Source organism: Littorina saxatilis, linkage group LG17 (genome assembly GCF_037325665.1).
Source record: "Littorina saxatilis isolate snail1 linkage group LG17, US_GU_Lsax_2.0, whole genome shotgun sequence".
NCBI lineage: Eukaryota > Metazoa > Mollusca > Gastropoda > Littorinimorpha > Littorinidae > Littorina > Littorina saxatilis.
Window position 1 is genome coordinate 17,095,052 of NC_090261.1, and position 15,670 is coordinate 17,110,721.

Consider the following 15,670-nt stretch of genomic DNA (forward strand, 5'->3'; position numbering starts at 1 on the left):
GCAAAATTCAGCACTTTGAAACCTCAATTTTCATGCAAATCATAACGCTGAAGTGTTTACCACATGACGATACAATCAATTTCTTTCGCTTCCCTATTTTTGATGGCGTTGCACTTTTTTCTTTGGTTTAAAAAAATAGATGCTCAAAGTGATGGTACCACAGGCACTTGACAATACTTTTCAACTTAAAAATCAAATAAATTCATTTTAAGCCTCTCAATAACTGGACTACATTTTCTACAGTGCATTTTTAAAACTGTAATTGCATCAGACTGATGTTTAACGTTTATTACATGAGCATTGATGAGAATTTTATCAGTTACATTTTACCTTTTTTTTTATATATACCAAGGAGAAATAACTCTGTGTGTAAAAAGTAATTTTTCATTTTTACTTGTTTCCCTTTAGTTGTTACTACACTCAACTTCCGTTTGTGATTACGTACAAGTTTTGTTGAGAGTGGGTGCCTAAAAACCTAAAATGTCACGGTTTATTGCTGACAGAGCATATGATTATTTTGATTTAGGTGACGAAAGCGATCAGGAGAGAGCTGAAAGGTAAGCATAGTGTCAGATTCCTCTATCAGTTAAAGTTTGCTCACAAAAATCACGCGAAAAGCAACCCACACATGCACAAAATGAACTATGCGAGACCATACTCCATAGTACTTTAGCGAGGAACGTCTTGACTTGCAGTTTTACACACACATACTTACACCTACACACACACACACACACCTGTAAAAAAACAGCGTAACAAAATATTTGGAAGGTGAATACAGGTACAAATGCCGAAATAGCAATATTATATAGTAATGAACATTACTGGTAATCTTAAACTTAAGCGTTTCATAGCTCAGAATTCAGAACCTGCACTTGTAATCATCGCAAGTCATTTTAGATCCTTTTGAAGTTACGGAATGAACTCCGATGAACTGTACAAATGCATTTCGTTTACATGGGTCAAAGAAGGAATTATCCGTATGAGCGAACAAGGGAGACAACTCTTTCGTGTAAATGATGTCCCATGGTTGACAACGTACGCCATTTTCGGTGCATTTTCGTCGATTGAACAACCAAATTAATTAATTATGCTTAAGTTTGAAGCTCAATCCGTCAATTAATTTCACGACAAATGTTCTTTGGCTTGCTTACATGGACTTGTATCAAAAATAAGTAAAGAATGTCACGGGATTCTGAGCTATGAATTTAACACGCTAAAGTTCAAGATTACCACATTACTTTAGTTTTAGATGTGTTTTTGATCTTGGAACTTGTTAAATTTACAAAATTACATATTGCCACCTTCTATGCATTCAGGAGCTTTAGCAATAGCAGTAAAAATACTGGAACGATTATGAGCCTTTGTTGTTTTTTGGCCTTCCAGCTCTGAGGATGAGATTGACATCATATTGCATGGTACGTCTGAGCAGCGGAAACGTCTTCGTCACATTCATCAAAAAGAGCAGCAACAGAAGTCGGGTCAGCAGTCTCGCCAGTCTCGCCCACATAAGGCTAGCGATGGACACGAATCATCCAGTGAAGACGAGTTTGAACGAGAGATGAATGCTGAACTAGAGAAAACTGTTTATATGCTAGAGAAAAGCAGAGGTAAGACACTGTCGAATAGTGTATTATCTTGAATATAAAATCTACTAACTCAGTAGCTGTACCCATTTTTGGAAAACAATTTCAGTCATTTCTTGTAACCGTTCTTAATGAATGATTCTTGTATCAAACGCAGAAGAAGAAGAAGACCTTCTTGTATGTCAAAAGATATGCTTATAACATGTATTTTGTTACACACACACACACACACACACACACACACACACACACACACACACACACACACACACATGCGGGCAAGCACTCGCACACACACACACAAACAAATATATACACACATACACATACACACAAGCCCTTGCGGGTGTGCGCTCATATGTACACGCCTTATACTTTTTGGCCAGCATCCATAAACACACACCTACAGATAGGCTTTATAGCTCAGAGAGAGAGAGAGATTCTGGGCTAGCGCCGACTGATTTTGACTGAGACTTGGTAAGTGAAGAGAGCGGTCAATGACTCCATTAACATTTGACATCAAAACGCCTGACGCAGTGCGGAGAGATGAAGCAAAGTTTTGCCTGCCCAGTCTGTCAGGGTCTACGATAGCTCATAGAATATCTACTGTTTTCCGCTGTTTTTAATGATTCTTTTCAAGTTTTGTTTTTGAAAGCTTAAGACTAACTTAACTCGAGTGGCTACGAAGCTACGCCGCAATTCCCGCCTCAGCCTTTTGTCATCATACATACAGAAACAAACTTTATGATAATATACAGCAGTCGCTGCAATGTACGGCCCCCGGCGTGAGCTGACACCTGACATGTACGGACAGATTTGCTAGGCACAGAGTGTTTATTAACGATAATTGCACTAAGGCAATGTGTGACAGTAAAATGAATTTGGAGAATACATGGAATAACCTGGTTTTCTGGGTAGTTATTGAAGTGACTTAAACAAATAATTCACAATATGTTCATTCATTTTTATAAGTCACTTCAATAACTGCCCAGAAAATAGAGAATACTACATGGCTTGCTGTGTCGTACCAGATTTACAAGAGTTTTGTTTTTTTAATATTGAACTGCGAGCGAAAGCGAGCAACGAGTGTAAATCTGGTACGAAACAGCAAGCCATGTAGTATTCTGTTTATCCTACATACTGTACTTACGTGTATTTTACTGAAAATGTCCTGCAGTCGAGGCAGCTAAATTGAAGACGCTTGTTTTGTAACCTCGATCTCTTCTAAAGCCTCATGCAATCTATTACGTCAAAGTAAAGAAACGTCATTCTGAAAGTGTGGCGTGATGTGTTAGTTCTAAAAATTCATCAAGGGTAATTAGCGAGCGCACTTTTTTTCTTCTATAATGACGTTTGTCTCAGTGACTTTGGCATCATAAGTAGTGGAAATTAAAAAACAGGTCCCTGTCAGACTTGCTTGACATGACCTCATTTACATGATATACACACGTGTGATTTGAACGGTTATTATCTCAGGAGTGTCTCTCTCACGTATGTAGAATAAATAGAGTTAAAATCGGCCTCAGTTCTCAGCATCGCATGTGTGTGTAACCTCTTTTATTGACAAGATTAACAAAGCCATATTCTTTTTTCCTCTCAGCCTTGACCAGTGAGTCATTGCCTAATCTGTAATGTAAGCCCTTCAGTTTTCTTGCTTTGTTGATCACCCACCCCAACCCCATCACAATATCAGTGTCAAAAGTACACGGTCAACTGGTTTTGGAGTGAGCGGTGCAGGTGGCCTCAATTAGAGGGAGCGTGGCTGGGGGGGGGAGGGAGGGGGGGAGGAGCTGGCTAGATTCAGTGGGGTGCTGGTGTCAGCCTCGCTGGAAGAGCGCTGGAGATAAATGAAGAGGTATACTCTTCCAAGGTTCAGTTGTCATGGGCTTGGGGTAAGGAGTGAGGGAGAGTGAAAGGGGTGTTGTGTACAGGGATGACATTTCCAACTGAAGAGTGAAAAGTCACTGCCACAAGATTGGCATGCAGACAAGAAGAAAATAAATATGATAGGCAGCTCTATCTGCTGGTTTTTATTCAAACCGGTTTTCAATGCTTATTCTCGCAAAGCATCTGCACACACGTGCGGTGTTTGTGTGGCTGCTTTCGTATGATGTCAGTGCATGGCGAGTGCGCTCACCGCCTTGAGGATTTTTTTTATCTCTTCTTTTAACACCATTCATAAAAATTATTTTTACAAAAAATGTTAGCAGTTTAATTGATGTTATTGTTTAGTAGCCAAAAGTAGTGGTTAGCATAGACTTAATCAGTTTGTTTCTGTGTCTCTGTGTGAGTGTATGCGTGAGGGAGTGGGGGGGGGGGGTTCACCCCTCCCGTGACCGGCCACCTGCAATGTAGGGACAGGTTTGCTATGGCCCAAGGGTGTCCGTTCATGAGAGGGACTGCTGTATATTACATGTCGTTCGTTTAAAAACAAAGTTTTCCCTTTGCTGTGTGTATCATAAAGGTCTGTGCCCGTATGCTTATGGGGGAAGTTCGCGAAAACTCCCGAAGTTTTGAGTGACATCGGAAGAACTTGCCTCACTTTCGTATGCATGGGCCGGAAGAAGGGCTTACTTCGAAGCAAAGCGAGGAAGTAATTGATGGTAGTTTGCGACAACTTCCTACGTTTTGAGTGACATCGGAAGTACATCCTCAATTTCGCATGCATGGGACCGAAAAAGTGCTTACTTTTGAAGCAAGCGAGGAAGTAAGTGAGGGTAATTGTACTACAGCGAAACCCAGGAATAAACACGCTGCTTCCAAAGTTTCTCAGTGCAAAATAGCAGGGCTTTTCTTCGGTTTTTCATATAAAACCGATCTAACGCAAATGAAAGTCCCAAAGAGAGAAAATAGAAAGAAAAGTCGTATCTCGTGCGTGCATTTCGTGTAAATTTCCCTGAATACAAACCTGAGTTGCCAGCTTTGACTTTTGTTCGTTCTGGGTCACTGGCCACCACTCTTAAAATTTCATCCCCGCTTATAGGGGGGGGGGGGGGGGGGGGTGTTTCTATGTAAATGGGCGTCTTTGTGTGCATGTGTGAGTGTGTGTTTGTGTGAGAGTGTGGGTGTGTGTGTGTGCGTGCGTGCGTGTGTAGGTGTGCTTCTGTTCATTCATTGGGGTGTGCACGTTAAAGATCCCACGATTGACAAAAGGGTCTTTCCTGGCAAAATTGTATAGGCATAGATAAAAATGTCCACCAAAATACCCGTGTGACTTAGAATAATAGGCCGTGAAAAGTAGGATATGCGCCGAAATGGCTGCGATCTGCTGGCCGATGTGAATGCGTAATGTATTGTGTAAAACAAATTCCATCTCACACGGCATAAATAAATCCCTGCGCCTTGAATATGTGCGCGATATAAATTGCATTAAAAAAAAAAAAATTAGAAAAAAAAAATCCCTGCGCTTAGAACTGTACCCACGGAATACGCGCGATATAAGCCTCATATTGATTGATTGATTCATTCATTCATTTGCTGTGCACGCGCGCACATGTGTTTGTGTGTGTGTGTGTGTGTGTGTGCGTGCGTGTGCGTGTGTGTGTGTGAAAGTGTTTGTATGTATTTGTGCGAGTGCCTGTGCGTGCGTGCGTGCGGGTATAATTGTGCGTTTGTGTGTGTGTGTGTGTGTGTGTGTGTGTGTTCGACGGTGTGTGTTCAACGGTGTGTGTGTGTGTGCACCCCCACCCCCCCCCACACACACACACACACACTATTATGAGCTGATTATTTGCGCCTCAATATTTTATTTATTTTCTTACGTTTTATGTTGTTTGTTGTGATTCACCACACCCGAGTTTCTCGAAATTAAGATAATAAAGTGTTCTATGTCTAACACACATGCACACACGCGCGTAGGATAAACAAATCCAATCTTGACTTTCAACTTTGCATAAACATACATCCTGTTCACAATTAACGAGGACAAACAAAATGTACAAATACCAAAGTACAACAATTTATCTTTTGTAAAAATTCGCACACATATTTTCCCAATTAATATGAAAGTCACTGAACTTATCTTCGTTTCACTACACCTTATATCTTGATTCTTTAAACACTGATTGATTTCTGCCTTTTCAAATTTACCAGTATCCCAAACGTTCGCTCTAACCAACCTATTTTGTCCAAAACAGTTTTACCGATGCACAATCATTAAAAAAAGAAGAGGTTTAACATAACCGACTTCGCTACCACATAAAAAAAATGTTTTATTCTCCCCAACATTCTGGTGAACAAAATCATTATTATAGACAGTCATTCAATTTCATGACAATCATCACAGCTTTGAACCGACCCTTTCGTTCAACCAGGCAGAAGCAACAACTATAGTGAAAGCTACAGCGCGATCAACGTTCGCCCATTTACGAACTCGCGATGAGATTTGTTTCCTCTGGTCACCAAGCCTACTGTTTACAAACGCATGCGCACTAATTGGGATTCCCCCAATTTCCTCGACCTTGACCTCAGAACTCTCGAAGCCACTACTTCGGCTTTCAATTTAGCTCTTGCATACCGAGTAGCTGGCAACTTTGCTTCCGAAGTTCCCACTTTCAATGTTAATTTGCAGGGTCTCTCACTTGACATCATTATACGACGATATTGCTTCTTAAATGTCCTTACCCATCCAAAAGAAACCTCCAACGCATTCTACAATTGCAGGACATTCCTGTTTTTAAGGCAGCTCATTGGGAAATGAGCTCAGACAGAATATCGAAGACGTGAAATGCGTCAATCGAGCAACTGTCGTAACTTGGCTACAATGAGACGGTCGGCTGCCTTGCACCATAGACACAAACTATGACATTCTTGTTTAATGTAGGTGAAATGCTTGAAACAGAGTGGCTCAAAAGCGACAGTTCGATCAGTTACTAACCGAAAAAACGGCGAAGGTGGCGAGCTTTCAAACCATCACGACTGAATAACTCATATCACATCTTTTCATCACGCTTTTTTTCACACGAGTAGTATGGTGCAGTGGTTACGGATTCGGAAATTCGATCCGGCGCTCCGGGTTCAAGTGCAGCTGGGAGCAAAATTTTTTTTTATTTTTTTTTTATTGATCTTTTTCTTAAAAGGCCTCAATTGCATTCGCTGCAACAACCGGTTTTTGTCTCTGTGTTCGGTTTTTTGACTCACATGCGAAGCAAAAGTGAGTCTATGTACTCACCCGAGTCGTCCGTCCGTCCGTCCGTCCGTCCGTCCGAAAAACTTTAACGTTGGATATTTCTTGGACACTATTCAGTCTATCAGTACCAAATTTGGCAAGATGGTGTATGATGACAAGGCCCCAAAAAACAAACATAGCATCTTGACCTTGCTTCAAGGTCAAGGTCGCAGGGGCCATAAATGTTGTCTAAAAAACAGCTATTTTTCCCATTTTTCCCATTTTCTCTGAAGTTTTTGAGATTGAATACCTCACCTATATATGATATATAGGGCAAAGTAAGCCCCATCTTTTGATACCAGTTTGGTTTACCTTGCTTCAAGGTCAAGGTCACAGGAGCTCTTCAAAGTTGGATTGTATACATATTTTGAAGTGACCTTGACCCTGAACTATGGAAGATAACTGTTTCAAACTTAAAAATTATGTGGGGCACATGTTATGCTTTCATCATGAGACACATTTGGTCACATATGATCAAGGTCAAGGTCACTTTGACCCTTATGAAATGTGACCAAAATAAGGTAGTGAACCACTAAAAGTGACCATATCTCATGGTAGAAAGAGCCAATAAGCACCATTGTACTTCCTATGTCTTGAATTGTGTTGCATGACCTTGGATTACCTTGACCTTGGGTCAAGGTCACATGTATTTTGGTAGGAAAAATGTGTAAAGCAGTTCTTAGTGTATGATGTCATTGCTAGGTTTAGTTATTTGACCTTGACCCTGAATGTCAAGGTCATGTAAAGGTCAAGGTCAAGCATGTGAGTCGTATGGGCTTTGCCCTTCTTGTTTTAATTGCGTAAAGAAACTGTCCTATGCTTTCACAAAAAATCCAATCTTGACTTTAATATAAAAAGCAGGAAAAAAGAACAGAAAAAAAAAGATCAATACAGACAGATGCTCCCCGATAACAGGAAAAAAAACCAAAAAACAACTGCAACTGATATTAAAAAAGAAAGGAGAAAAAAAGTTCAACATAATCATCTATTTTTCTCCCTAACATTCAGGTCAACAAAGTCATTGTCATAGCTAGGCAGTCATTCGACAATCATCACAGGTTTGAACCGACCCTTTCGTTTAACCATTCAAAAAACAACAGCAATAACGCTGTTAGTACTACAGCGCGCTCAACGTTCGCCCTTTTGAACTCGCGATGAGACTTGTTTCTTCTGGTCGCCAAGCTTACCGTTAACAAACGCATGTACTAGTTGGGATTCCCCCAATTTTCGCGACCTTGACCGAATACTCTCGAAGTCAGCACTACGGCGTTCATGCATAGGGAACAGTTAGAAAGTTAACTTTGGGAGTTCCCACTTTCAAAAGAGGCCTCTACTTCCAGTGTTTCTGACTTCCAGTTCATGCATACGGGCCCTGAAGTTGAAGATAGATACGTTTTGTTGCCAAGATTTGTTTCCTGGTTTGGAAAATGTGACTCAAATGTAAAACAAATTGCTGAAAATTCTATGTGTTTTTGTGTGTGGCAAATTTGGTGAGGAAAATAAATTCAAACAACATCCCTGTCTAAATTATTAAAACAAGAGAATGTTTAAAAATGTAATTTTTTTGTTTTGTTAATAAGTTGCTTAAATTAATTTTTTAGTGTAGAAGACAAAAAACGAAAACTAACATGACAATACAATGCCCCAAAAAAGAATAGACATACAAAAACATGCAACACATTTTATTTTGTTTATACTTCAGCTGAAATACAGATGAAAGAAAAGGCCTTGGTCACCAGCAAGGCTTCGGCAGCAGAGGGCAAGCAAGAAGGGGATAGTAGTGCGGCAGAGAATATCAAAAAGTCTTTCTACAACGACATGTACTTTGACTCTGATGATGATGAGAATTATGAGGGAGAAGGGGATGCGAAGATACCAAAACAACACACACAGCCATCGAACGATGATCTTCTCTATGATCCTGACATGGATGATGAGGATCAGAAGTGGGTGGATCAGCAGCGTAAACAGCACTATGGCAGCAAAGGCCAAGCTGCTGGCAACAGGAAAAGGGGTAGTGGCAACAAAATGAATAGCATCCCAAAGAGTGACGCTGTCCTGGATTGTCCTGCTTGCATGACAACACTGTGCCTGGATTGCCAAAGGTTGGTTCTATGATTACCCAGCAACACACAAACAATTATCATGCTAGCTTTGCGTAGAGTGGTTTGACAGGCAATGAGAGTGAAAAGTCCACATACATTTTGTTGATGGGAGAAAGTTATACTTTTCAGCTTTCAAGCCATTTGATAAGTGATATGTAATACTGTAACTCTTATCCTGCTAGTAGGAGAATTGGTTTGGATTGACTGCACTAGGTGCCTCTGAGCAAGAATTTCTTTTCTCAAAGACAAGGTTAAACACTCTGCTTGAAATGGATTGCTTTTACGTCGAGAGTAGAGATCCATTCAAGTGTGTGCTCATTAGATCTTGTTTTCAGACTGTTTGATACTAATAATGGTGATAAACTTCTGAGGTTCTTTGTTCAGGTCAATTGCTTCTTATTCACTCTTGTGCCAGGAGACTAATTCCTCATAACTCTCACTTGTCTATGGTTTGAAGATCTGATAAACAAAAGGAAGTAAGCGCTCTAAATGCATGTGTAATAGCGTAAGTGAGAGTTATTCGGAACCTCTCTCCTGGCACCTGAGAAAATAAAAGCATTGAAATGAACATGCGACTTTCATCCTCAACTTCCATTTTTTTCTTGTGTCTTCTTTGATAACAATTTAATTTTCTGTTTCGCTTTTACAGGCATGAGATCTACCCAACCCAGTACCGAGCGATGTTTGTCATGAACTGCAAAGTCAACACAGGAGAGCTCCTGAGCGTTCCAGAGAGGGCGGCAAAAAAGAAGTTCAAGAAGTCAAAGCAGTCCAGCGGAAAAACGGGAGAAGGATCCGGCAATACTGCTGACCAGAATGATGCTTCCAAAGATAATTTTCACCCTGTGAAGTGCGAAGAATGTGACACTGTTGTGGGTGTTGTTGATACGGAAGAAGTGTATCACTTTTTCAATGTGCTGGTCAGTCAGCCCTGATAAGTGGGATGGTTGTACATTGAAGTGTGTGTGTGTATAGGGGGGGAGGGGGGGTCAGGTGGGAAGGAGGAGTGTGAGCAGATGCTGTACATGTATCAGCATCTGTGAATGTTTGTTAATTAGTGTGTGTGAGGAGAGAGAACGCTGCATCTCCATATATCTATATATATATACAGACAGTGGAACATAAATGAAAGATTGCAGATTTTATGTTCATGTAGTCCTGTAACACAGAGCAGAAATTTCTTAAACTCAATTTTTTTAATAATGTGCAGTTCTAATCTCAGAAAGAGACCAAATTTGAAGGAGATTTATGTGTTCAATTAAGCGAACTGATCTTGTCATACGCTTTGTTTCTTTGTATTGCTCTACAGGAGTAAACACAAATTTGTAGGGAAAAGATTCTGCACTGTCTCAGTGTTGCTCCCAGGCCTCGGTCTTCGGTCTTTTACACATACTATCTTGATCTGACACATTGTCCGGTCAAATATCAGATGGCTTTGACACATAGGATGTTTTCGAACACAACATTTTGTGGCCAAGACAATGTGACCGATATATGTTTTGAAACCAGGTCCAACTGACCTGGTGTCCCCTGTATCTGGGTACAACACTGCTGTATGACCAATTCCCTATTGCTGAACCTTCTAACTGGTCATGGTTATTCCTTGATGAAATAAGGTCAAAAGCGTGAAATCCTCTTCAGAAGACAATGCTACATGTGTGTCGTTGAAAAACATCACCAAGTACATGTAATAGGTTTTTAGCACTTTGTCAGTATAGTAAATGACATCTTGCAACACAAACTGCACTGGTAGTTGTGGTTAATTTCAGGGACTCAAATCTGTAAAATACATGTCTTCCCTCATTTATGACCCATGGGTTCTTTGATTGTCCTGGTACACTGTATATGAGTGACTGCTACTCTGCTAGTAAGAGAGAGAGAGAGAGAGAGATCAAATCAAATCAAATCAAATTTTATTTTACGAGGGTTGTGGTAGAGAGAGACAGAGACAGAGACAGAGAGACAGAGAGAGATGGGGAGAGGAAGAAAGAGGGAGTGGGAGAGAGAGACTGTGCAAAGAAGAATCTGTCTGATGCTAGGGCCAGTTTACAATACTTCATTGTGTTTAGGTGCTCAGTATGGCACAAACACCCATGCTTGCATGAAGTATAGATAAAGTAAACGTGAACAGTCACCGTTACTTTGTTATTGTGTTGTTTCCAACAAAAGCAAGATTATGATGCAGAGCAGGAGTTAAATGTCACTCCCTGGATTTGTGTTCCTTTCATGCTGCCTAGGTTTGATCAAAGTAAGTTTTACTGCAAGAAAGAGCAGTCAGATATTAAAATTTGTGATTATTGCTGTTGCTCTCTACATGTGTGTGTGTGTGTGTGTGTGTGTGTGTGTGTGTGTGAACTTCAGCTGCTGCTTATGCACATTCTTGAAAAATTAAGGTATATAATTACGTATGAAACATTGTAACGCATGCAGACACATGCACACAAAAACATGAACACATACAGACTTTTTCATCCATTTTGTTTGAGAATCATAACCAAATTAGGAAGAGTGTTAATGATAAGATCTAAAAAATGTGCATGAAGTGATAACAAAATATGTTAATGGCCTGAAACTAAAAGATCAACACTTGAAACAATTCATCACTGAGACTACATGTAGTAACTAAGTAAGACTTGTCTTCCCCAAACCGGAAGGCAGAACAGGTTACGCTCGTCTATGTGAAGCATACAAACGTAGTATGTACCTAAATAACCTCTTTTCTTTCATTGTGTGCTCATTTTCAGAGTAAACATGACTACCTATATAGTTTTGAATTCAGGAATTGATAAGGAATACAATACAATCATTTTTAAATCTGTTTGTGAAAATTTGATATCAATGACTTTATTGAACAAACTAATGAATTAATTTTTAAGCTTTTGAGCTGAAATGCAATCCCATAGACGCGAAAGTCAAAGATTGCTTGACCAAAATTTCAATCAATTTGATTCAAAAGTGAGGTCGTCACAGTGCCGTCTCAACTTTCACTAAAAGCCGGATGTGACATCACTAAAGACAGAAATCGAAAAATAGAAGAAAAAAAGTCTGGGGATGTCATCTGGTAGAATTTGTGTGTAAAGTTTCATGAAAATCTGTCTTGTTCTTGGGTGTTTTTTTTCTGAATTGCTCCACACACACACACACACATACGCCACTACCTTGACTCGTTTCCCAGTCTATCTGAAAATATTTAGTCAAAACTTCACTAAATGTAAGACGGGTGCAGTGGCCTATAGTGGATAAGACATCGGCCTCTTGTTCGGAAGGTCTTGAGTTCAAATCCCGGCTTCTACCGCCTGGTGGGTTAAGGGTGGAGATTTTTCCGATCTCCGACATGTGCAGACCTGCTAGTGCCTTCTCCCCCTTCGTGTGTACACGCAAGCACAAGACCAAGTGCACACTGAAAAGACCCTGTCAGAGTTCGTTGGGTTATAGAAACACGAAAATACCAAGCATGCATCCTCCGAAAGCGGCAATATGGCTGCCTAAATGTCGGGGTAAAAATGGTCATGCAATGTAAAACCCCACTCGTGCAAAAAACACGAATGTACATGGGAGTTTCAGCCCATGAATGCAGAAGAAGAAGACTAAATGTAAAATTTTTAAAAAAATACCCAAGATAATAACAAGCATTGAAATGAACAAGGGACTATCATTTTAAAAAAAAACAAAGATTGCTGCAACTCATATGTTCCTCACTGGGTAAGATTTAACTTTTTTGTTCGTTGATCCATAAATATATTTATGGTTGGTCAAATAGAAACAGATAATTTAGTGTTTTTTAAAGTTGAAGAAATGCTGACGAAGATAAAAGGGAATTGAATAGCGTCAATGATCACGTGGGGGAGTATTCAATACATCCATGTCCGGGGGGAAAATCAACTGCACCTATCACAAGTGTGTACACACAGCAAGTGCCTGTGCTCAGAGGATTTCTCTGAGTGGTCTCCCATGGAAGAGTGTAAACATCCGGTCAATTTCCGAAAGGACAGAGAACGATCCAGACGGCAGACGGCATTATCGAGCACAACTTTAGTGCAAAAATCGCCTTAAAAAAATAACCCATTACTGTCAAAGTGGAGCAACTGAACAACATTACGTCGGTGACACGAAAGTAAGTCCGCAGAGTGTACGGTGTCTGCATTTTTCGTGACAGGTGCTTGGGGCACTTCACACTTCTATGCCTCCTGTCTTACGTCAAGCAAAGAGAAGATACACTTGCGCAAGTTAGTAATGTTGACATGAATCAATAAACTGGGATATGTTTATTTTACGCAGTTTGCATTTTGAACACAAAGCCACAATGTTTACTTCACCCAAGTTCAGGGCACGTGGTTCATTCGTTAGCAACAATGAAACAAGTATGGGCTTCAAAGGCTTCTACTCGCCCCCAAAAGAATGCGTCAAAAACAAATATTAGTTGTATCTCTCCTTATGTCGTTTCTTACCTACATCTGTCAGATGTCTGGAGGAAACGTATTTTTGATTTGAGTTAATGTGTATTCTTGACAAAGAAGGTGACAAACCAGTGAATTTCTTGAACACTGTGAGTTTAAGTCGGTTTACATTACTGTATTTACACATTTTTTCAAAACAGTTGTAAAGAAAAGTGATAATATAAAGTTGTAGTTGCATATAATTATCAATGTTCTTTGCTGAATTGTGAACAGGCTAAAACTGTTGTGTTAATTCAGTTTGCAGCAGACCATACACAGATAATGTCATTTTAAAGTCACTAAATCGGTTTGACTTGTTTCAGAGGCGTGAAGCAATCACCATGACAAAACTGGAAGCTCTGAGTGCGGTAGGCAGATTTTACATCTACGCTATACATGGCTATGCCACGGAAGTCATGTTCACAGCTATCTGGGAGTTTGTGGTGAACTTCAACCTCAAATTGCCAGGAATAACCAGCATATGGTCCTTCCCCATCTACGGTGTGTCAATGCTAGTTGTTGAACAGCTCTTTTTGTTGATGGAAGCACGGGGGGTTCCGCTTCTTGTGCGAGGTCTTGTCTACACACTCTGGACGTACTGCTGGGAGTTCAGCACAGGGCTGTTACTGAGTCAGTTTGACGCATGCCCATGGGACTACACACCCTTTCATGGAGATTTCATGGGGCTGGTTACCCTGGAGTACTGCCCCCTGTGGTTCTTAGCGGCCATCTTCTCAGAAAGATTCATCATTCAGTACACTCGCCGCATCTACATCGGACCACCCATTGAAACTATTGAGGGGAGGCAACTCATTGTCCAGCAAGAAAATGGTGACATAGGAGACAAAACACAATAGAACTATATATGTAAGAAGAAGCTAGCAGTCATTTTTATTTAGTTTTTTTAAATTTAGGTAGCTCCTTTTTACAATTCATTTATTTTGTAAAGTGTTTAATTTTTTTTATCTAGTCCGCGATCTTGGTTTGATGCAAGAGTCTCCTTTTTGTGGATTTGTGTAATTCGGTTCAAATGTTTTGGAGTTTTATTTGAAGTGAACAACTGGTATTGTTTTTTATTTGCTGATTGATTGAGTTTTCTCTTACAAATATATTTGTACATGTACATGTTGTATACCTTTTGTCTTTCTCATACACACATACTGTAAGCACATCTTGCAGACACACACACACTTGGAACAAGTCATGTCAGTATTAATGTAAAACTGCCTGCTGATTTTTTTAGTTGCAAGTGTATCCACACACACATGCATGCACGCACGCATGCACAACAGAGAATATCATACTCATAAACAGAATCCTGAAGATGAAGAAACTACACTTATGTAATGAAGAATCACATGCTTCCAGTTTCTTATTGCAAGTGTTCACATAGTGTCAGTTTTCTTCAGTTTAAACCTCCTGGGTGGATGTGGTCAAATACTTGGCCTCAAAGCCAGAAAAGAGACATGAAATGCAACTAATTTCAAGCATGGGAATTGTCCGCAAAATCGCAGATTTCCGCGAAAAGGAAATTACGTTTCAGTGAAAATAAAAAAATTGTTTCCGGCAAAAAAAAGGTAAATTAAATTGTATGTATACTATTGTCTCTCTATCCATTATTTGCTTACACGAGAACTATCAAAATCTTGGTCTAAAATGCTAAAATTCGTTTTCCTTCCGGGGGGCTTTGCCCCCCTGGTCCCCCAACAGGCCTCGGCCCCTGTACCCCACCGGGGCCTAGGCGACCCCTGGACCTTGGCCTATTTTCAGAGTTTTTTTTATTTTGGAATTCCCATGCCTGTAATTTGCATTCTACATTCCAAATGTGTTTAGTGTTGTTTACAAACAGTAACAGCTCAGTACCCCTGTCAGAACAAAAATATTGGGTTTTTTTCAAAATGTATGTTTCTTTTTATCGTTCGCTTTCATTTTGCGTGGATCTATGGTTGGTTAAGGTGCGCCTGTTGGCCCAGATCCTCCGACTTCAGCCCTTAGGTTTCTTTCGGGGTTACCCCGCCCTTAGTTCCTGGCTCAAAAACTTAACCCTGGGAACACATGGGGGATTTCTTACCGGGGGTCCCACCCCGTGGCTAGAGCTTTTAATGCGGCTCTTACCCGCATGGTGTAACCGTCATCGGACACGTAGGGCATTTATAGGGTAGTCAGTGCCATCTGCCAACCCACCCCGTCCTGGTAGAGACACCGCTAGTTGGTCCGGGACTGCTTATTCTATATTCGCAGCTGGCCCCCATATCTGGGGGCCGTTCCCCTATCCGCCACCTGGGGACCCGCCGGGTTGAGGATAGTCGGCCCCCCTACTGAATTGGAAGCAATCTGTTCCCGGAAAATGTGTTTGACTGATGTGCTGTTTCTTCA

General features: G+C 40.5%; 2 protein-coding genes across 2 annotated transcripts; both read left to right on the top strand.

The window, feature by feature from the left end:
• Positions 1-418: 418 nt before the first annotated feature.
• LOC138953925 (E2F-associated phosphoprotein-like) lies at positions 419-11,157 on the top strand. The gene is made up of 4 exons (XM_070325916.1): positions 419-557; positions 1,387-1,610; positions 8,456-8,858; positions 9,508-11,157. The coding sequence occupies exons 1-4, from the start codon at positions 481-483 to the stop codon at positions 9,791-9,793; spliced, it is 990 nt and encodes a 329-aa protein (XP_070182017.1). The 5' UTR covers positions 419-480; the 3' UTR covers positions 9,794-11,157.
• Positions 11,158-13,635: 2,478 nt separating this feature from the next.
• LOC138952698 (transmembrane protein 229B-like) lies at positions 13,636-14,151 on the top strand. The gene has a single exon (XM_070324395.1). It carries the CDS (start codon positions 13,636-13,638, stop codon positions 14,149-14,151), a length of 516 nt encoding a protein of 171 aa, XP_070180496.1.
• Positions 14,152-15,670: the final 1,519 nt, after the last annotated feature.